At 38.2% G+C, this 22624-nt stretch overlaps 1 protein-coding gene and 1 long non-coding RNA gene across 2 annotated transcripts; one reads left to right on the top strand and one right to left on the bottom strand.

The window, feature by feature from the left end:
* The first annotated feature begins 235 nt into the window (after positions 1-235).
* LOC148337448 (ammonium transporter Rh type C) lies at positions 236-6005 on the top strand. The gene is made up of 11 exons (XM_088295620.1): positions 236-502; positions 1334-1526; positions 1629-1779; positions 2819-2966; positions 3041-3207; positions 3284-3421; positions 4468-4604; positions 4706-4830; positions 5095-5168; positions 5283-5353; positions 5445-6005. The coding sequence occupies exons 1-11, from the start codon at positions 286-288 to the stop codon at positions 5476-5478; spliced, it is 1455 nt and encodes a 484-aa protein (XP_088151746.1). The 5' UTR covers positions 236-285; the 3' UTR covers positions 5479-6005.
* Positions 6006-15288: 9283 nt separating this feature from the next.
* On the bottom strand, positions 15289-22442 carry LOC148337447 (uncharacterized). Its single transcript, XR_015843281.1, has 2 exons — positions 22362-22442; positions 15289-15448 (listed from the first exon to the last, which is right to left on the bottom strand). It is a non-coding gene; the product is annotated as an uncharacterized LOC148337447 (long non-coding RNA).
* Positions 22443-22624: the final 182 nt, after the last annotated feature.

The following is a 22624-nucleotide window of genomic DNA, read 5'->3' as shown; positions in this document are numbered from 1 at the left end:
ATCTTGCTCCATAATTTAAGGAATCGACTCTTGTTTAGTGTTCATTTTTCCTGCAGATCTTCCTGTTTTGTAAGGAATGTTGCCTACCTTGATACAAATGCACAACTTCGAGGCAAAGGAGTGGTGTACGTGCTCTTAGGTGAGGTATGCACCTGTCCATGTGTCTGTGAATCGAGGAGAGCACGAAGCAGGACACACCCCCCTCCTCGAGTCTCCTCATAAATACACCTGCTGTGATGTTGCAGAGGAGGCACAGTGAGCTGAGCATCATCGGGTCTGATCACCATGGGGAACTGCTGCGAGGCCATTTGCAATGTCCGCAAGAACACCAACGTGCGGGTCAGTCTGCCGGCGGTCTGCTTCGTGTGGCAGTTTGCTATGGTTATCCTCTTTGGAGTGTTCATCCGCTACGATGACGAGTCGGACGCTCACTGGGAGGAATTCAAAGAGGCTAATAACATCACAAGCGATATTGAGAATGACTTCTATTTCAGATATCCGAGTAAGTGTATTTTTTTTTTTTAATTGTTATTATTTTTGCTGCAGTAATGTCATTTTTTATTTTTTTTTGGACATTGTTTTTGAGTGTTGACAATTCTTTATTTATTTTTATTTTTTTTATATTTTTGATATATTTTTTTCATTTTGTTCATATATATCCTTTCATTTTCATGTGTAGAAAAAGTTAAGATGCATATATTCATCAAATGGAAAAAATCAATTAATAATAAAAATGTCTTGGGCATTCAAATGGATTTCACATTCTTCAATATAGGAAATAATAATTAATAAATTCAATACTAATAATACAAATTGGATATTTTTCAATCATGTGTCATTATCCTATTGTACATTTTTTAAATTACTGAATTGTAATCAAATATATTTGAAATGATGATAATGACAATAATTAATTATTATAATTATTGCAAAGTCATAAATAGAATGTGTTTCCGCAGTTGACACAAAATTCATATTTCCCCAGCAAATGATTGACACTGTCGGCCACGCCTTCTGTCGATGATGGAATGATCTGACTTGGTCAGGTGGTTTAAAAAAAATGCAAACTCCCCTTTGAAAGGGTACGTCAGAAATAACCCTCGAGCTATGGAAGCCTGTTTTTGCACCACCTGCCCCCCCCCAAAAAAAAAGAAATAGATATAATTTAAAAATATATTTATTCATTATTTTTGCTGCCGGAATCTGGACATGTTTCTGCCAATAATAAAAATATATGGAAAAGTAAACAAAAACGAAAAAACAAAAATCTCTGTTCTCTGAATGTTGCACAGCAGTTCAAAACTCAACATGGACACCATTTGTTCATTTCTAGGTTTCCAGGACGTCCACGTCATGATCTTCGTTGGATTCGGCTTCCTTATGACCTTCCTGAAGCGTTACAGCTTTGGTGGAGTGGGCTTCAACTTCCTGATCGCCGCCTTCGGCCTGCAGTGGGCTCTCCTCATGCAGGGCTGGTTCCACGCCCTCGACCCAAAAACTGGAAAAATCACCATCGGCGTGGAGAGGTGAGAGGAATGCTTTTGAGCTTTAAGAGCAGGACCTTCAAGTTTGGCAACTGGGTGCATTGTCAAAAAGAACATTTCCTGTTTTCGGAATGTTTCTCACAGCTTGATCAACGCTGACTTCTGCTGCGCCGGCTCTCTGATCGCCTACGGTGCCCTCTTGGGTAAAGTCAGCCCTGTCCAGACGTTGGTCTTCACCTTGTTTGGTGTCACGCTCTTCGCTGTGGAGGAGTACATCATCCTCGACCTCCTTCACGTGAGTCCGCGAGGACAATCATATAGCAAAATAGTGTGTTGGTTGGAGGCCATTTTGTATTTTGTGCTGTCGCAAAACGGGTACATCGGCATATTCGAGTGTAGTGCAGACAAGACCAGTACCTCTCAGTAGCATGCGTTACGGTTACACCCAGGCAAAACACACTCCGCACACCAATGCAAACTTCAACCACAAAAACAAAAGCCTTTTTCAAATAAGACCTGCCAATCAAAATGATCTTTGTCAAGGCTAATGTTTTTTAGACTGCAGTTTTACTTTTTGAAGCGGCCAATGAGTGTATACACAGGTGGCTTGAGACACTTTTCAGTCATGGGATGTCGCTTTGAACTACAGGATAGATAGTCAACGCAAGTTATTTCGCTCCCAGCAGCAGTTTGGCAGATGGTGAGCGTTTATTCAAAGAGAAAGCTTGAAATGATTTCATGGCACTTTCTGTCGGACCGTACAAGCGGACTCAAAAGAAAACAAACCTTATTGCATGTTGCATATTTAAAGCAACCACATAATTTTCCTTCACAAATGTCTGCTCGCTTAATGTTACCTCACTAATTGCCATAGACAGGCGAATGAAACTTGCATTAATGTCACGGTGTTGTAAACCTTTCAGCAAGAGATATTTGAACATAAATGATGATGCAACACATGTAGACTTGACGGTCTACGGATACGCAGAAGCAATCGCTAGCAATGGGCGCAATCTTTTTATCGCCAAATTTCTCACTTTTTAAGGAGACTGAAAAAAAAGTGTGTGTTTTTTTTATTTATTTATTTATTTTTTTAAGTGCGTCTTTATAAAGTACAATATTATAGAGTACTAGTTTTTCTAATAAATAGATTATACACGATTTCTTTCTCGTTTTTTGGGGGGGGACTTTGGAACGCATTAGTGGCGTTTCCATTCACTTCAATGGGGAAAGATGATTTGAGGTTTTTTTTTTTTTTTGTGTAATGAGTCTCATCTCAGGATGAAGCACCACTGAACTTCCATTTCCAATGCTGATATGAATATTTTCAACAGTGCAGAGACGCGGGGGGCTCCATGGTCATTCACGCCTTCGGGGGATATTATGGTCTGGCCATCTCGTGGGTTCTGTATCGACCAAAACTTGACCTAAGCAAACGTCTGAATGGATCTGTGTACCACTCGGATGTGTTCGCCATGATCGGTACAATTCTTTTCTTAATGAAAAAAAAAAAAAAAAGTCCCAGCAACTGACGTCTGTCTTGTTTCATCTCACAGGCACATTGTTCCTGTGGATGTTCTGGCCCAGTTTCAACTCGGCCATCACAGACCACGGCGCCGGTCAGCACAGAACGGCCATCAACACTTACATTGCGTTGGCGTCGTCGGTGCTCACCACCGTCGCCATCTCCAGCTTGTCGCAAAAGAGAGGAAAACTGGACATGGTAAGCTTCAGGAGTTCAAAAAAAAAATTAAAAATACATGAGCAAGTCCTGACTAACGTGAGTGTTCACCTGATAGGTGCATATCCAGAACGCCACCTTGGCTGGTGGCGTTGCTATGGGAACTGCGGCTGAGTTCATGATCATGCCCTATGGAGCGCTCATTGTGGGATTCCTCACGGGCATCATCTCGACTTTCGGCTACCTTTTTGTTTCGGTGAGCTTGTCGATCTGACTGTAGTCTCACTTCACTTCACTTTTTTTTTTTGGGGGGGGGGACTAGATAGGTCATGTCATGGTCATGTACATGACACAATTTTCTTTCCAAAAAATATGAATTGTCCTACTTTCGCCAGGGAAAAAAACTGCAAAGCACACATTTTTTTCAATTTTTGCTAAAACAGTCATTTAAGTTTGAGCAACTTTAAAATATAAATTATTGACATTTATGGAAACATGTCAACAAAGCAAGCCAAATGTTTGCGCCAAAACAATTTGCTGAGTTGCTTTACTCCAATTAGTTCAGTCAAATTTTATTTCTTTGTTGAAAATGTGGGAAAGCCAATTTTTCACATTAGCAAAACTGAAGATATTTAGTTGACTTGCCCAACATAAACTTTCTTCGAAGTTTGTTGTCTTGGAATTTTTAGTTCAGCCAACTTTTTTTTTTTAAGCGCGTTTTGGAAACAGTCTTCCATATCTACTAAACTGACACTTGGTCCTAAAATTATTTCATTGCTCTTATTTCAAATGCCTAGAAATCTTGCAGAAACTCTGATTTCATCTCATCTGTGTTGAGATCAGCACCTTCTGAGCTACATTACTGAGATATAAACAAATTAATTAATTAATTAATAATAAATCATTCATTAGGAAAAAAAAACAACGACAGTTGAATTGACATCTATGATTAAGATGTTACAACTAGTGATGGGAAAATGAAGCTTCAAATTTGCTTCATGAACCAGTTGTTGTATTTTGGAGTCCTGTAGATGGCACTGTTGCTTTAAATAAAGGGTTTAAGAAAAAGAAGTCAATTCAGTGTGCTTTCAGCCCATCGTTGAACCGAGAGTGCCCTCTACTGGAGTCCAAAAATACTACAACTGGGTCATGAAGCAGATTAGATGTTTCATTTACTCATCACTAGTTGCAAAATTAATCATTAGCTATTTTAATATATCTACCGATTGCTGATGAATGCCCTTGTCCAGTGGTTTACATGCGCAGTAATAATAACACATTTACTGTTTTCCACTCTCTCAGCCCTTTTTGGAAAAGTACCTGAAGCTGCAGGACACATGTGGCGTCCACAACCTGCATGCTGTACCGGGCATGCTTGGCGGCTTTACTGGCGCAATTGTTGCTGCTGCCGCCACCGAAAGTGTCTACAGCCAGCAGGGGTAGGCAGCTTGCACACTCGCAGTTTCATCGGAGAATCACATCATGTATTGAAATATTCAATAGCCGAGAGTGATGACGTAACTTTGTGTTGTTCCTCCAGACTGATAGACACCTTTGACTTTGAAGGCAAGTTTAAGAACAGGTCTGTGGGCACGCAGGGGGGCTTCCAGGCTGCTGGCACATGTGTGGCGATCGCTTTTGGGCTCGTTGGAGGAGCACTTGTTGGTGAGTCCAAATCTTTATATGTAGTTGTTTAATGCCGTTGTTTGCAAACTTTTTACATTTAAATTAAATTTTAATTGTTGAATTAATTTATTTAAATTACTTGAAGAAATTTTATGGGCTCAATAAACGTTGGAAAACACAATTTAAATCGAATTTTTTATAGGAGCACAAAGTATGCTGAAGCCGCAATGTCTTGAAAGCTAAAAAGCTAAATTAGAGTATGTGAACATTAGTTGATTGTGTCGCTTCATTTTGTTCGTCCAGGTGTCATCCTCAGAATCCCAATCTGGGGCGACCCTGCTGATGACAACTGCTTCGACGATGAAGTCTACTGGGAGGTGAGTGCGCTTTTCTACCGCCAGATGGCGCTTTTGCTCCGTGATCGGTCTGTGGTATCGCTCGGGATGGAATGCTGCAGATGATAAATTTGCTTGCGTGTTGGGATTTTGCAGGTCCCCGAGGAAGAGGAGGGCATCCCTCCGGTGTTGGAGTACAACAACCACATGATCAACAAGCAAGACCTGTAAAGTCACTCTTCTTAACTTGAGCTGCTTTGTAAACTCCTTCCTCACAGGAAGTCTGATTCTATGTATTTTCTTATTTCTTCTTGGCAGATCTGAGTCCAATTTCTCTGTGGAGGAGAGCTAGTCGCACAGTGGATGATCCCAAAGGACTTGACAGAACAATAAAGAAATAGTTTGAACAAGATGGACACTTTAAGTTGCTTCGGACTAAGGAACACCTGACAGAGAATTGGTTAAGTTGTGAAAAGTGGTGTTTGCGTGAGTCGCAGAAATGCGTGTGCGTGTGGAAATAATGTGCGTGTGCGCGCGTGTGTGTGCGTGTGTGTGTGTGCGTGATGAACCGAATGAAATACTTCCATGCGTGGCAAACACATCTCTTCCCCTTTATGACTGCAATGTCTTGCATCTTTGTATTATTATTTCTATCAAAAGGTATTTGTAGAAAATATTACGGTATATGCACTTGTAAATTGTAGCTTTTTGTTCCTTTCAATTGAATTGAAGGTGTTTGTAAGAAGTGTGTATAGTTCCTTGTCGCATGCCGTACTTGTTGAGGTGACTCAAGTTTTAATCACTGTAATATTGATGTGTTTTTTGTTCTGTTCCAAATTTTCGAATCATTTGTAAACGCAAATTAAACATGTGACATCATTTTATTTATGTTCTTTGTTTCTTTGAACTGCTCATACTCATATCGTATTTAATAATGTAATAAATAATTCATTCATGTATTGAATCCATGGATACCTGAAATACAAATAATAATCATAAAAAAACTAATAAAATACAAAAATGACCTTCAAAAAGCCACATATTGGCAACAAATACAAAATACCAACATATAAATTTAAATAAAAAAATAATAATAATTTAAAAATATCAACCTGTTTTTCCACATTTCACGGCGAGGTTCTGGTCCTCATTAACCGCGATAAACAAGGGATTACTGTAAACATTTATATGAAGGTTGGCACGTTTATATTTTTACAATTTTGGACCTGATTCTATGAGGTTGACTTTAAAGAAGTCAAAGCAAAATGGAAACTAACTAGAATTAATATTAATAACACTGTTGTAACCTTGGTTGTACTATGCAAAACTGTTCCATCAAAGATTTGCACATTGTACTTAATTTTAACAATCAGTGTGAAACACATCACGCCACACTTTGCATTATTATTATTATTATTTTTTTTTTGTCTGCCCGCATTTATGCTGGCTGCGTCAGAGACGGCTCATGTCCCAATTTACAAGTTTTTTTAGATGCAGTCGTCTGGATGATTTAAATTGGCCGATAGTAAACAAAAAACAAAAATAGATGTTACAACTATTTAATGTCCCAGTTAAATTTTATTGTTTATATTTATGTTTATATTGTTGCCTAACCAAAGTCAATTCATCTTAATGCGAACATGCAATGGAAACGTAAACGAGGCTTAAGTATACCGTAGCATCAGTGTGATGGCGTAACGTCCCTATTGTACTATTTTCCTTATTAAAAAAGAAAAAACACATGACAACATCTCCTGGAGGTGACTGCTTGCGTTCTTTCTTGCTGGCTTGATTGTGATGGTAACGAGGTACGAACGGGTCAGTCAGTGGGGTCATTTCCTGACCAATGGGGTGTGACTTAATGAACTCAATGCACAAGGAGGACATGTGCTGCGTGTCACCGCGAACGTCCCGATGGGGTCAAAGCCATTAACTATCATCTTGTTATTTAAGGTCACAGAGGTCAAATGTTTTATTGACCCCCGTTTATCTACTTCTTGTTTTCTATGTTTGTATGTGGCGGTAAGAATAGGCATTGTCTGTTTTAATTTTCATAGTATATGTCCATATCTTACTATAAATTTATGATGTTTTGGTGTGAAATTACTCACAAACCGAAGCTACACAAAATTGATAGTTTTATACCAGGGTGGGCAAACTTTTTGATTGGCGGGCCACAATGGGTTCTGAAAATTTGACCGACCAGGCGCAGATGGATGGAGTGTTTTGGTAAAAAAATACATTTAATTTTAAATGAAAGTGAACAAAAGGGCTACAACAAAATATGTCTTTGAAAAACCAGAGTATTTAGACAATAAAACATTAACAAGGTTTATTCATTTAGTTTTTTTTCAAATTCGGCGGGCCGGATTAAAACGTTGAACGGACCGCATGTGGCCCCCAGGCCGTAGTTTGCCCACAGCTGTTTTGTACGAAAAAGAACACACCTATAGAGATAACAATATTCAGTCAGAAAAGTTTTTAGTCTGCTGATAGTCTGTTTTATTGTACTGTATTCATGACCCACTTTATTTGCGATCATACGAAAAAATGTAAACGTTTTTTTTTTTTTTTTTTAAACCAAATAAGCACTGCATAATAAATTCCACCATCAATCCACAGTAGAATTAATTCACCAATATGTTTTCCAACGTATTACTTTCGATAATGTGGATGATCGTTTAAAAAAAAAAAAAAATTCTCATCCATATCTTGTGTGATGCCAAATGAACCAAAGGAATCAACTATTTGACACCTCTCTTGAAAATCCTTGTTATAAAATCTCACAATTTGACAAGAGTTCCCAATGTGGAGCCCAGAGGGGGAAAAAAACCCACAGTTGCTTCGAACCTTTTCTTCAACTTAATCAGCTTCTTTATTTGCATCAATAAGTATTGAAATTGGATTGTATGAGGCAGGAAGTGAGAGATGTTTCTCCTCAGTGATTTTAGCCAGAGAGGACCTTTTGAGAATTATATTAGCCTGCCGAGAGTGTTTGTGAAACCACTTGGTCTGCTATTGTCCTCCTGGGACTGGCCTCCTCTGAAAGACTGCAGAAGCCCTGTAATCAGATTAAAGGCTACTGGGCAGGGGAGGGGGGGGGGCGTTGAGGAATAGCCGAGATGCTGTGGAAGTCCTCTGACCGGTACCTGCCATTGAAGTGGAGGAGAGGGGCTAAATAACGCAGCAGGGGGTAGGAGGCGGGAGCCAAGCTGGAGGGACAAATTGGCCTGTTGTTGCAAGGGGATAATGGAACAATGAAGGAGGGGAGGATAATCAGTGCATGTAGACTTGGAGAGAATAGGTGCAATGGGGAAAGGAGGAGAGTGGAGAACTCCAAAGCTGTGGCTTCATCCCACCCTGCCCCGGCAATTATATCACCTTTGTGAGCTGATTGGAGCGCTCTGCGCCGTCCATCTGGGCTCCACCCGTATTTACTCAGTGAAGAGCACTTTGAAAGTGGATCGCATAAAACTTGTTGGGTTTTTTTTTGTTTCGGAGATAGTGCAGTTATTATAAAAAGTCTTCACACCCCTGTCCAAATGACTGCTTATCTAAAAAGTGCACAATTCAACAGATTTTTATGGGGGGGTAAAAAAAAATAAAAAATCAAGATGAGAAGAAAAAATGAACAAGAATAATAATGTAGTTGCACAAGTATACACACCCTCTTGCAACCATAATGTGTTTGGTAGATTTTGCTGTGGTCTGCAGAAACCAAAGTTCTACTTTATCTACCAAAAGGATAAATGGCTCTGATAATAGATTGTGTGGAGTAAGTCTGGCACAAATGCAAAACTGCTCATAAGCTGCGGACTACACCATATCCACAGTGAGGCATGGCGGTGGCAGGAAGTTGCTTTGGGTTTGTTTTTCTTCCGCTGGAACTGGGGTCTTGGACTAGGAGGAGGAAATTGTGAATAATTCCAAATGTGCCATCTGAAAACCTCAAGATAAAACCCACAAAGAAAAATTTTTAAAAAGCATGCATTAACCGATCTTTACTTTGGGGTTTATCAGAGGCACTTGAAATTGAGTGTGTACTGACTCTTACTTAATTAGTTTAAGAATGCTATCCACGTTACAGTAAGGTGTGCATAATTGTGCAACATAATTTCAATAGTTGATTTTTAACTCTCCTCTTACAAAAAAATAAAAATAAAAATAAAAATAAAAATAAAAATAAAAATAAAAATAAAAATAAAAATAAAAATAAAAATAAAAATAAAAATAAACATAAAAATAAAAATAAACTAGCAAACAAACAAACAAACAAATAAATAAATAAATTCAGTATGGAATATTGGAAAAATATTTGAAAGGATATATATTGATATCAGTTTTTAATTACAAAAACTTTGACATTTGAGCAGGGGCGTGTTGATCCACCCCAAATCATATTCTTCACATTTTCTGCTTTGACATTGGCACACAAACTACACCTGTATGCAATATACTTATATGCAATAGGATGTGAAGTTATGTTAAAAAAAAAAACTCTGATAGAGAAGTTTGTGATGATTAGGCGATTATTAGATGGAAAAAAATTGAGATTTTCAAAGTGTTAGGTCAATGTGCAATATATTACGTGTTCATATTTCTGGAAGGGTGAAGGTTCATTTACAGTCTTGTTGAAGTATTCTAGAAAAGAGCAAGCCCACTATTTGTTCTCAGTGTGTCCTCGGTGCAGAAATGCAGTGGATTCAATAAACACAACAGTAAACATTGTCAACTTGTTTTTATGTCAATCTAGGGACATTTTTGTTGTTGCTACACATGTGTGCCTACTGAAGTGTGCTGTTAATATAACACACTATACTTCAAAAGTGCCATTCTGTATAATGTTAAGAGAAATAATAATGTCACACTAGAGGGCAAAAGTTTCATCACGTGCACATGAAGCGCAGTGACAGAGAGATGGCAGTAAATTCTCACTCAACATCGCAACAACGGCCAATGAACGCCAGCCACAAAGACGTGGAGGGAAGAAATGAAAGAAAAGGAGAGCTGATGATTCTCTTGGGGGTGTTTGGGTGAAAAGCAACAGCATATGTATTGTGGGAGGCCCTGACTCGCCACCCTGGAGAGCGCCCTGTTCCCACGGTTTGCTCAACAAACAAATGTACCCCAAGAATCCCCCCCCCCTCCGCATTACACACACACATACACACACGCACACACTACCGCCATGCACCGCACGCAGGGTGATGTCATTAATTACCATCAAAATGAGCATGACAGCAAGCAAGTGTGCGTGTGTCTGCCAGCGAGGCTTTGTGTGTGTGGATGTGAGTGTGCGTATGTGACTATGAAAGACAGAGAGAGAGAGAGAGAGAGAGAGAGTGCGAGAGAGAAGGGGGCAACGTAAGGGAATGAAAAAGAAAGACACCATTGTCCTTTATGAAATAAAGAAATCTCCAGTGAAGCAAAAATGGAGCAAATTCGTGCATCTCTGAGAGCGAGCTGGCCTGTCACGTCTCGTCAGAGTCTCACAAAACATGATGTGCGCACGTTGCCCGGGTGTGTGAGAGACTTCAGGGGCATCACTCAGGGTTACCTCTCACACACTGAAGAAATGCTCGCACAAAATTTACTGAAATGCTCGCATACACACGACTGGCGGCGCTCTCACACATTAGTAAAGCACTCTCATGCAAATGACTGGCAATGCTCTCATAAAACTACCGGTAACGCTCTCATGTGTACTGAAACACTTTCATACATACAACTGGAATGTTGTAATACATTATATTATAGTTAAAAAAAAAAAAAAAAAAAAATTCCCATAATGATTTTTTTTTAAATGCTGAAACTAGCTGAAAAATAAAATCTTACGTTTATATAGCTAACGAAAAATAACTAAAGTTATAGCGAAAACGACTTTCGTATTTGTAAATATCATGCATGAGCTTTTGGATTTCATTTTAAATGTATCCATTTTGGTATTACTGCACGTCCATACAAAAGAAGGAACGTCCAAAAGAAGGAATGTCAAACAGTCATATGAGAATTGTAGTTTACTTTATTACACAATAATTAGCGGCCTTTTTATTTATTTATTTATTTTAGTTTATTTTTATTTTTCCATAAAAAAAACTAATACTAAAACTATTAGTTACTCAACAAAAACAAAACATTTTCGAAAAAAAATACAACTAATAAAACCCAACAAACCTGCTGTAAAAACTAATTACAATTACCTGATTTTGAAAAAAAAAATTCAAAACGAAATAAAACTGACTATTACAAAAAATGTAAAACTATTACAACGCTGATACATACTAAAATGAACTAAAATTGAAATGCTGACATGCACAACTGAAATATTTTCAGCTCTCATTCACAACCAATATTCATATGAGTCAATGAATATCCAAGGAACTGATAAATTGCGCTTAACTTTGCCTCTTGTTGGTGTAAGATTCCATCAAGGATGTGTTTTGGTTGTCTAATTAAAAGAGAATAGGACAATCCAACCGGGTGGGCCTCACTCCCCTCTGCTTGTGCACTGAAGCCGACCCAGGATGAAGATTATTGTGCCACGTATGAATGCATGGGATGCCATCTCATCAAGGTTTGCGCTGATAATTGTGAGGATTTGATCTCCAATAGGTGGAAAGAAACTGTGTTAATTAGAAGCTTTGATTAGGAAGCCATGCAAAGAGAAACAAACATGTGCTTTGTTTCCTTGAACAAATATCTGCTTTCAGGGATTTCTGTAGCCCAGCAGCAGGGAAGTTTTTTGTTTCACAAATGTCTGTCTTCGGAAAATATTCATGAATGCCTCTTCCTGCAGACTCAGCCGTCAATCAGCCAGTATACTGACACAACAACACATATTTATATATTTACGCCTTCAGAAATAAAAGAAATGAACATTCGGTATCACCTTCTATTAATAGTTGGCATAAACACAATCAGGTTTTTCATAATTGTGTAAACATAGCAACACTCTGAAAAAGTAATTCATGCCTCCATTTAATTTTACTAACTATTACATTTCTTTGGCATTTAAATCCAGGATGATGATGATGTAATTTTTGAGAGGATTTCATCGTGTGGTTGTGCACCAAAAAATAAATCATTCATAATGCAAATTAGCAAAATATAGGACTTTGTTTGAAATAATGTCAGGTCTTAACTGTGTAACATTTGACCTTCTTGAAGGATAAAGTGAAATTTAGGATGCCATCAATGTGGCACGAGTGTGCATCCAGTATTTTATTTCCAGCAGATGGTGCCAAAGTTGAAATGATGCTTTTAACCGCACAAGCAAATTACAGTAGGAAGCAGAGGTTGGGATTTTTGTAAACTATTTGAAATTTATTAAAATATTCTCTGACCTAAGAACTAACGAGACCCAATAAATGACTCCACATTCACGATTAAAATACAAAGATTAAATTGAACTGAACTTTTTTTTTTCAAAACTGTCAATAATTATTTCATTAGGTTTTGATAAAACTAGAAAGAATCATTGGGTGATTTTGCGGCAGGTGAACGTACACCTGTAATGTGTCAAATCTCCTACAGGGGGTGCTGTAGCACCCATGAGAAGCGCCCGTTCGTCTGCATGGAGGCCACAAGTGGCAGTTTCTTGCATGTTACAACGAATTGATTTCTAAAACAACTTAATGATAAATAAAAACCCATAAACATGATTTTCATAAATTAGATTCTTAACAGATTTAATTAAGTTATTTTAGTGAAAAAAAAAACCCCATTCCAACAGGATGTTTGTTACCCTCAGGTTTGTCTTGCGCCATCAAAAAGCAGCACAATAATAAGAAAAAAAATCGTCCTAATTATATGGAATTGTGGCTTATTATGCTGCAGAAAGGGGGTTTTATCCTGCCACGCAGCCCCTTATATTCGCCAAATATGGAAAAGCTCAAAGAGGTGGGAATCAGTGAATGCGTAAAACAAACTGCGGAGGGGTTCTGGGCAAGCAGCCGGGGGCTTAAGATATATTAAATTACCATGATTGGGACTTAAAGGCTGTTTGAGAGGCTGGGGAGCGTCAAAGTGCGGCTATTCATGTCTGGGGAGCTAGGTCAATAGGTTGGGGAAGTTCACAGGACCTGATGGCATTCTTATGCTAATGAAGAATACAGGAGCTAAAGCTCAGTGAGTTGGAAGATATAAATGACCGCGCAATCATCTGCAGCCTTGCACACACACAAACGTGCTGCCCGCTCGACACTGCGGATCTTTCTCTCGTTTCCTATACTGTACAATATTGGTTACATACTGGTGGATTTGATGCGCTTCAAAAAAATCGTCTTTGCCACATGGAAAATGATATACTTACCACAACAATTTTTAACTAATAGGATGCACAGGAACGGGCAATTTAAAAGATGGAGGAGGGCCACAAATTTTCAGCAGTACTACGAGGGGCGACATAGCACATCCTAACCAGATGTGTGATAAATATGTCTATTACTTCAATGTTTAATGACCGCAAACTGCTGGATCCACACAGTGATAACAAAAATTGGTGGTTAGCGATGTCACGCTGAGTTGTTCTTATGGATTCCAGTGGTTTTAACGCCATGTTCAGTCCTCGTTTGGCAAAGCTTTCGCGAGCCAGCAAATACCCCCATCTATGTTCTTCTCTCAAGTTCAACAACTGGATTTGTGAATGGATGGGAACGTGTGTGTTGGCAGACAACAAATTTGTTGTTTTGTGACATGTTATGGGTGACAGTAACCGTTTCTTTTTTTTTTTTTGGCGCAATGAAAGAGACGCTACACCATAATAAATCTTATCCATGCTGTAGACTAGACAATAAAAGACTTTTTTTTTTGCCATGTTACAGACAACTGTAACATGAAAGGCCCCTAACCCCAAAAAAAAAAAATTGACGATGCGCGAATAGCCCAGTGGACATCTGATGTGAATCAATAAGAGATCAAAATCATTCAATTTATGTCATATAGACATTAAATTGACATCAGATCCAGGGGTTGTAGAGGCGCTACAATTATTCAATGATCCACATTTTTGTCTGTTTTATGGCATGTTACTGGCCCAAACCAGCAACCAAATCTTAAAAAAAATGTTTTAGTGTACTTTTGGGACATAGTGAATGAAGAAAGTAAAATAAAACATATTGAAAAAATATTCTTTGAGAAAACAATTGACAGATTAATCGATTATTAAAGTAAAAGCTAACCCTTGCTAGCTGATTAGCTGTTAACTTCCACAACTGTCTTTGAAATCCAGACTTTTTTCGACAATATATAGATCTGAGGAGGTTTAGCACCCGGCTGCTTTATTTAGTGTCGACCCCCAATGAGCCTTGCCTGTCTGTCAGACCGCTACTGAACTTTCAAAACGCTACTGTTAGCTAGCTATCAGCTGGTGGCTTATGCTAGCTACCTTCGCTAACATGGAGTTCCTAATGTACAAGAACTAGACATTTTAATTACTTCTATCGGTTATTAAGTACCCTTCAAAGCTGCTGTCGAATACAAACTATTATTTATAATTCTGGGAAATTTTTAAACTGATGTGTGAAGTTCTGCACTTTATAAAAATACTGCTAAAGTGAAAATATATGATTTATTTTATTCTTATGTAGTACAAACATAACAAGAATTGAACATGACATTTGACCTTGCATAGACCACGAGCTGTTTTTATTCAGAGTGACGGTCAACTAAAACAGGACCCCTGTGAGGAAGCAGCACGTGTGTGGCGACTTGTGTGAAGTCAAGCTGCGTCCCAGGAGAGCGAAAGGTCACGACTCTTCTGTCCAACTCCTTTTCGGACATCATGTGTCCGTTTGTCGATCTGTTGTCATGAGTTGTCACGCTTTCGCTTTGAAAAGACGACTTAGGAAACGAATGAATGAAAATGTCACTCAAATACAAATGAACCTCAATTCAGACTCTGGCCAAATATAACTACACCTTTTTTTCTTCCACAATAAATTGTTACACTTCTTTATTTTTTTTTAGAACAGAAGTTTTTATGACAAGATTTCAATAAAAAAAAAAAAAATCTTCAGAAATGCACTTCTTATAACAATACAATGTACAGCCAATAGAATACGATATAAGAATAAAAAATACCATAATTGAAAATATAAGCATAGTTATATAAATTATCTTCTCAAATATTGACAAGAATTAAGCATGAACGTTCAAACATGATTAAATTGGTGTTTCATTCATTTAACGGTGAAGTCTGAGCATTGTTGTCACTTGTGCGTCGAGGTCATCGTTGTGACATTTGAAATGTGCTTCAATGAAATTTGCATGGATAGACACTTGGACGATGGTCGGCAAAATGGTGGGATCCACTGCTTCTTTTCCTGAAAAAAGAAGAAATTAGGAAATGTTAGGACTTTTATGCACAATTCAACAAATACACTTTTAGAGTTGAAGGGATTCCAAATAAGTGACATTTTATTTTTCACAGGTCAAGTGTGAAAATGGACAGCATCAAAATAAACGAGGTTGTAAAAATTTGCATTTCTAACACAGATTTCGTTTTTTACAGTACAGTAAATTCTGAATTCAACATATTTGATTCAAATTTTAATTATGATAAAAAAGTGTTATATCTCGTGATCATTTTGTGCCAGACTTCTTTTTAATTTATTAAAAATATATATATATCAAATTAAATCTAAAAATAAAAAATAAAAATCCGTCTCAGAATTATTCAGCCATCTGAGTTTGAATTTAAATTTAAGTTACATTTTTACACTGAAAAAAAATTCCCCTGATAAAATTTTCAACACTCTTTTTTTTTTAACAATTCAGCCCAAAAATATCTTGAGGCGTTTTAGTGCCATCTGAGTTACAATTTTTTTAAACAGAATTTTATTTTAGCATTTACTTTCTTATGCGAAATGTTATGTAATTTTTTTTAACTATTAAAAAAAAATGCAATGTCGTAATTATTATTCAAATTCAGATGGCTGTCCCTGAGGACGACCCAGAACACACCGACAAGACTTTATGTCTCCGGCTTCCTTGGGAACGTCTGGGGATCCCCGAAGAGTAGTTGGACGAAGTGGCTGGGAAGTCTGGGCTTGTCTGTTTAAGATTCTGCCCCCCGTGACCCGACCTCGGATAAGTGGAAGCGAATGGATGGATGGATGGCACTCAGATGGCACGGATATACGTCCATTACACAGAGATTTGAGAGCATTTAGAAGATAAGCGAGAAACACATTTTTGCTTCTTTGAAGGCATTTTTCACCCTCTGTAGGATTGACAACGCGGCTTTGTCGCCGCCACTCCTCAATACATGAACATGCTTCTTCACAGAATGGCTATGTCACCCCCCCCCGCCCCCCACCTCAATTCAACCCCTCAGACAGCATGCAGTTTATGCAAATGAGATGCTTTTCATGTGCGGCTTGAATGTAACTGCAAAAAAAAAAAAAACTCTCACTTGCCTACGCACCGACTTGTGTCATTTCCGTTTTTGATTTTGAATATGGAATCATTTGAACCCCGTCACTATGACGAGATCCGTGTGTGCGTGCATGTGTGTGCGTGTGCGTGTGGTGACGAAGGATGCAAAGTGCGGTGAGAAAGGGCCGTGTGAGGATGATGAATGTGACATTCCCGGTGTTCCCAGGGTCCTGGTGCTATTTGAAAGGCTTGACGGGTGGGAGGGGGTGAGTGATTCAGCGGGTGGGTGGATGCTTTTGGGGTGCTAGCGGGTCGGCGGGGGGGAATTTGTGCACAGCTGTTGGGGGACCCTACGTCTCCCCACTCTCTCTACCTCAATGTGCGATTGTGACAGGCTGTCCTTTTCACCAACACATCGTCAGGCCGTCCAGCCTGCTGCCATAACAACGCAATGAGCCCCTCTGTCATCTTAACGGCAGGAGTGGGGCGGGGTTCAAAAAAGGGGGAGGAGAAACAGTGAATGAAGAGTCCAGACATTTCTATCCTGTGAACTTGAACTTGACTGACGGTCTGAGTCACTGGCGGGAAGGAATGGAAATGCATCGGAGGATGATTTTCTTTTTTTTTTTTTTTTTTTTTGCTTATGGTAGAGTGGACCCCCAGCTACTTGCGGGGAAAAGCGAAACCTGCGAATAGTAAAAATCCGCCTATGCTTGACGCCCATTATAATGCATTGAAAAAAAAATCATTAAAAAATCATGTCAAAACGGGGAGAAACTATCGATAAACTAAACGTTATCCACGAAAATGCAGGTTGGTTGGTGCTCCACCCAAAAATAAATATATATATATATATAGATATTTAAAAATCAATCAATAGGTGAAACTGCAAATGCTGATGACTGTCGTTTTAAATTAATTTGTAAAAGGTGATTTTGAAAGCCAACTTTCTCAAATTAAAAAAAAACTTGTAAGGAGATGAATTAAAACACTAACGCACGAATATTAACTTGAATCGATAAAAATGTCTATAAATCGATACGGCCTCTCATCTCAATATTGATTAGATTCAATATTTTGCTCCTTGCTGCGGTTAAAAGCAATGAATGGCGACCACACTAGGGGTCTTAACAGCACCGACTCACTCGACCATGGGAAAAAAAAAGAGGTGTGAAAGGTCCCCCGTCAGTGTTACAAAGACAAGAACAAGCCGGAGTGGGATAATCAGGTTTATCTCCGGATTAAGGCGGGATTGGCAGATGCGGTGTCCTGGTGGGTGGACAGACAAATCAGCGGTTCCAGTTCAGCAATCTCAAATTTACTAGACCAGGCAGTCACGGTGCTTCGGACACACGGTAATATTAAAAAAAAAAAATATGGAAGATTTATTGACCTTTTCCCATCAAGTGCATCAATTTTGAGTGTACAAGCACAGGTCAAGGTTTGGTTCACAAAAAGCTCATACATTGTGATATTATTTCAACATTGGCCAAAAATCACATGTAAAAAAAATAAATAAAAAATTGGTAAATTTTCTCAAAAATTTATGTGGGCATGTCAACTCATGCCCACTTCAAACCCTGAAAATATTAGACCCAGTCCAATATTTTGGATTAATGGACGTTGAGTGTTTTTGAAAAAGTTTAACGTCGCTCGGTAAAAACTCACTGTCTCTCCTATGAATGTTTTCCAAACCATCAAAATTTGCTCTTGCTGACTTTGTCCCCAAAATATCTGACCTGGGCTGTCCCTCTGATGAGCTAATTTCTCTTCCTATCCTGGTGAGTCCTAAAGAAAACCTCAAAATATTCATTTCCGCCCCCTCCAGATCTGCTTCTTGCTTCTTGAGGAACGCCACAGTCTCTAATTTGTACACCACCACTGTTTTATAAACCTTCAACTTTTCTTTCACGTAACACACTTTCTTCACCTCCTTACAACACTAACGTCACTCTGGACTGTTGACTAGTGATGGGAAAATGAAGCTTCAAATGCATATGCACATGCACGAAAGGTGAGAAAGAGTCACGCATGCAGACATAAAGAGGCAGTAAGACAAAAGCCGACTTTTCAGAAGACGGCTGCTGCTGTCTGGATCGTGGTTCCCACCTCTTTACCCAGGCTTCCCTGCATCCTTCTCGCTCCCTTTTGCTTTCTCACAAACACGTGCATGTACACACACTCAAACACACACTTGCTGCACAGACACGACGCAGGCCTGCCTTTGTCAAGTGGCCCACGCACAAAGCCGCCATTGTGGAGCAAGGCCTCGTTCAGAATGATAATGTGCACGATGAGGCGCAAGTTTACCAACCGGACCCTTGAATGAGGCAAAGGTAGGTTGGAGATGACTTCTATAGTGGTGAACAATTACAGCAGTTTATGACATGATAAATGTCACAAATGCTGCGTCTTTTCTTGTTCTAAATCCATGGTCGCCAACCTTTCTGTAAGTGAATCATGTGAAGAGCTACCCGATTTAATGATTTAACAAGGCAGAGAAATATCAAAAACATTAATAACACTATTTCTATAACTCTCTTCAAGTGTTGACATTTCAAACTAATTCCTTGGAATTTACAATGCACCATCACTGGTGAGCAATTTTTAATACATGCCCTTGCTCCTCATGTGGTCCTTGGGGGGTACCCGGTGCCCATAGGTCACTATGTGGGTGACCCCAGCCACAGGCATTTTATGACGTGATGAAGGTCACGTATGCTGTATCTTTTCTCTCATTAATTAGAGGAACAGTTTTCTGTTCAACATTCCACTGTGATCTAACTTCCATAAAAGAACATGCTGAATGGATAGAACATTTCACAGGAAATAGATTATGATATTTGAAATAAACTGGCCGAAGATGGCAGGGATAGGCTACAGTTCGCTTGTGACGATCGTGAGAAAAAGCAATTTGGATAATTAATGGATGGATGGATATTTCAAATATAACGGTATGCATACGAGCTAAATTATGACAGCATTGATTATATGAAATTTGAGCAGTCCTTTGGGCTTTATTATTATCATAAAACAGTATCGAACTGTGTAGAGTTCAGTTAGGAGAGAGAGAGAACGAGAGAGTGAAAGAGAGAGAGAGAGAGAGAGTCGGGTAAGTACTGCGCCATAACCAAAACATTACAATAATACAAGAAAGGGGCTTTAATCAAAATTGTGCCTTTACACGTGCGGCGTTAACTGTAGTGTAGAACTAAACTAGCTGCATCAGAAAACGAATGACCTCTCAAAATATTTTATACGTATGCCGGAGTCCAGTGCAAGTGTTGTTCAAAAGGGTGTTGCGGCGCCTTTAAATATTCCGCTTCCCTCGTTTCTATGCAATTATGTTAATGAGCTGTGCGGTTGTTTGTGCTTCATCTTCGACGGGAGTCTTTTTTTTTTTTTTTAATTTTGTAAACAAAAAGATAATGTCTGTATTTTCCTTTTCATTGAAGCACAAAAGACAGTCGTGGAATTATTATGTTGATTTTTTTAAATAGAATGTTATGTTCACGTTCGAGATTTAACGCAAAGGCACCCGCCCACATTTAGGCGAGTATGCAGAATGTGAGGGTGTTGTTTTGCGTTTGATCATCATTCCATTCTAATTATCATTACGTTTTAATCCAAGCAGACAAACGAGGACTGATTCGAGCTTTTTTTGTAATGTATTAGAAATTTAGAATACACAGTCCAATAACAATAAAATTCCGTTTCACATTTCTCCTCGCGTTTAGTTGTGCTTTAAAACATATTAAAGAGGCCAGCTGCGTTTGATTTTTATCATGTTTTTGGATATCATCCTCATTGGCACACTTTTCCATTTAACACCACACGTACAATTTATAGAAGCCCAAACATTTAAAAACTTCGTCAAAACCTTTGCTCAGATGATCCGAAAACACCGTGGAAAACTTACATTACGGTAAGAACTGTTTTGAAATACATTCATAAGCAAACCATATATGAATAATAACAATAATAATAATAATAATAAAAGCGCATTACATTTGTAATAGCGTGAATCAACTAACATTTACAGTAAGAGGAATTGTCTTCATATGTGAAACGAATAATATGAATGAAAAAATATTTATAAACGTTTGAACGGGAAAAAATCAGTTGTTCTTCATCATTATTAAAAATAAACTATAGTCTGAATAAGGAGAAGTTTATTCTTAATAAAAACATGCATTATATGTGGTTTATGAATATTACTTCGGGATTATTATAGTGATCATTTTGAAATCTTATTAATATTTTGAGCAACTGGTGCATTTTATATATTTAATTAGTATCTCTAGTTGGCAGTTTTATAAGATTTGCACAACAGCGTTCAGTCTGTCATGGTGACAGCGTTATGGGATGTATCCGGTCATTGTCCAATGTACAAATATACATGTAATGGTGATAGCTTCAGAGAATATTTAGAACTTTTACTTTTTAACCATTTTTAATAATTGTCATTATTTCAACATTTTAGTCATGAGCATTCCATTTATGTTCAGAATTAAATACGTAGTATGATACACTTTCCTTACATGGTACTTGAGTCTATTTCCTTTCCTTTCCTTATAGGTGGAGTATCATTGCTTAGTTTCTTCACTAATGAAACGTAAGGGGTTGTTCTAATTGCTTTATAATGAGGTGCATAACCAACTCTCGGTTACCAAATCTGCTTCATCGCCTCCGAAAGGGTTAAACGAGAGAGTGTGACCTGTGAGAGGCCTCGGGAAGGTGACCTCATTGTGAATCTCCACTTAGTGAGATCACACTGGCCTTAAAGACTGAATAGTGCCAATTAAGTCTGCCCTCTTTTGCATGTTCACAACCATGCAGGCAGGCATGCAGAATGTCAGGATGCCTGACATCATGCTCATGCTCGTGGTGGGCATGCATGTGCTGCCTCAACCAGGCCATGAGGCCTTCATTTGTGTGCCTCATTGCTTTGTCTGCATGCAGCTTGGAGTACAAAAGAAGGAAAATAAGATCGACGGGGCGAGTGCAAAGTAACTACAGATAGGATTTTTAGCATAACTGATTTCATTATGAAAAAAAAACATTCAACACTAATGGGGATTTGTTAGGGTTTCATTTCTTATTTGTCATTGTCGTATTTTGTCTTTTAATGATAGGCGATCACTTGACTGTCGGTTGCTTACGCTGAAATATGATGATTCACTTTGCAACGCAATCAAAAGACTATTTTTTCTATATTTTTGTAATAGGAATATGGTAATAATGTATTACCTGTTTGTAATTAGTTGAAGCCTTATGATGGTGTTCTTTTTTTTGTAGTTAGGCTAAAGGCACCCTTAAAACCAATGGGTTGAAAACATAACCCAATATGGGTTAAAAATGATTATTTTGAACCCACAAGTTTTACGTTTGTTAATGCCTACTGTGATATGTTCATGTGTTTAAATGAGCAAGTTTTTTTTTAATATAACTGTACCACCTGAAAACAACTTGCATTTAACTTAAATACAATGGTGAAGATTCGTAGTACAGAAAATGAATGGATGAAAATCATAAATTTTTAGCCATTTTGTATTACTTTGCGAACAGTAAATTAATTCATAGCATAAATCACCCGATTTAGTCATTTGTAAGAAAATTAAGAATATAATAGTCAGTGTGAAAGAATATGAATATCACTTATAGTTTTTTTACTTTGAAAAAAAAATAATATAAGAACACAAAAAGTCTTCCCAAATTCAACTCAACTGATTTAGAACCACGTGGAGGGTGAATGAACTTATGATCAGGCCTCGAGTCCTCACAAGCCTTTGTCAAATGAATCAATTTCTCTTCATATTTACAAAAGAACAAAACTACACACAAAAAAATAAAACCTACCTGATAAAAAGTAAGCGCATCCTCTTGTGTCTCTTCTTCCTTCTTGTCTCACGAAGGTTTGAAGGTCATTCCTACTTTCGGTTATCTAGCTTTATGATGGATGATTAACACTCATACAGCTAGATAACCAAAGACAGGAACAGGCTCTGTTCTTTGGCATCACAGCACACAAGTGTGTGTGCATGAGTGTGTGCACCCCTTCCTGCATGGGGACAGAACACACACAAAAAATATTCTGGTGAATTTGGTCACAAGTGTTGATT

Source organism: Idiotropiscis lumnitzeri, chromosome 5 (genome assembly GCF_059441095.1).
Source record: "Idiotropiscis lumnitzeri isolate Australia: NSW breed Sydney's pygmy pipehorse chromosome 5, RoL_Ilum_1.0, whole genome shotgun sequence".
Lineage (NCBI taxonomy): Eukaryota > Metazoa > Chordata > Actinopteri > Syngnathiformes > Syngnathidae > Idiotropiscis > Idiotropiscis lumnitzeri.
The sequence above is the reverse complement of the archived record's forward strand: the minus strand, read 5'-3'. Positions and strand labels throughout refer to the sequence as shown.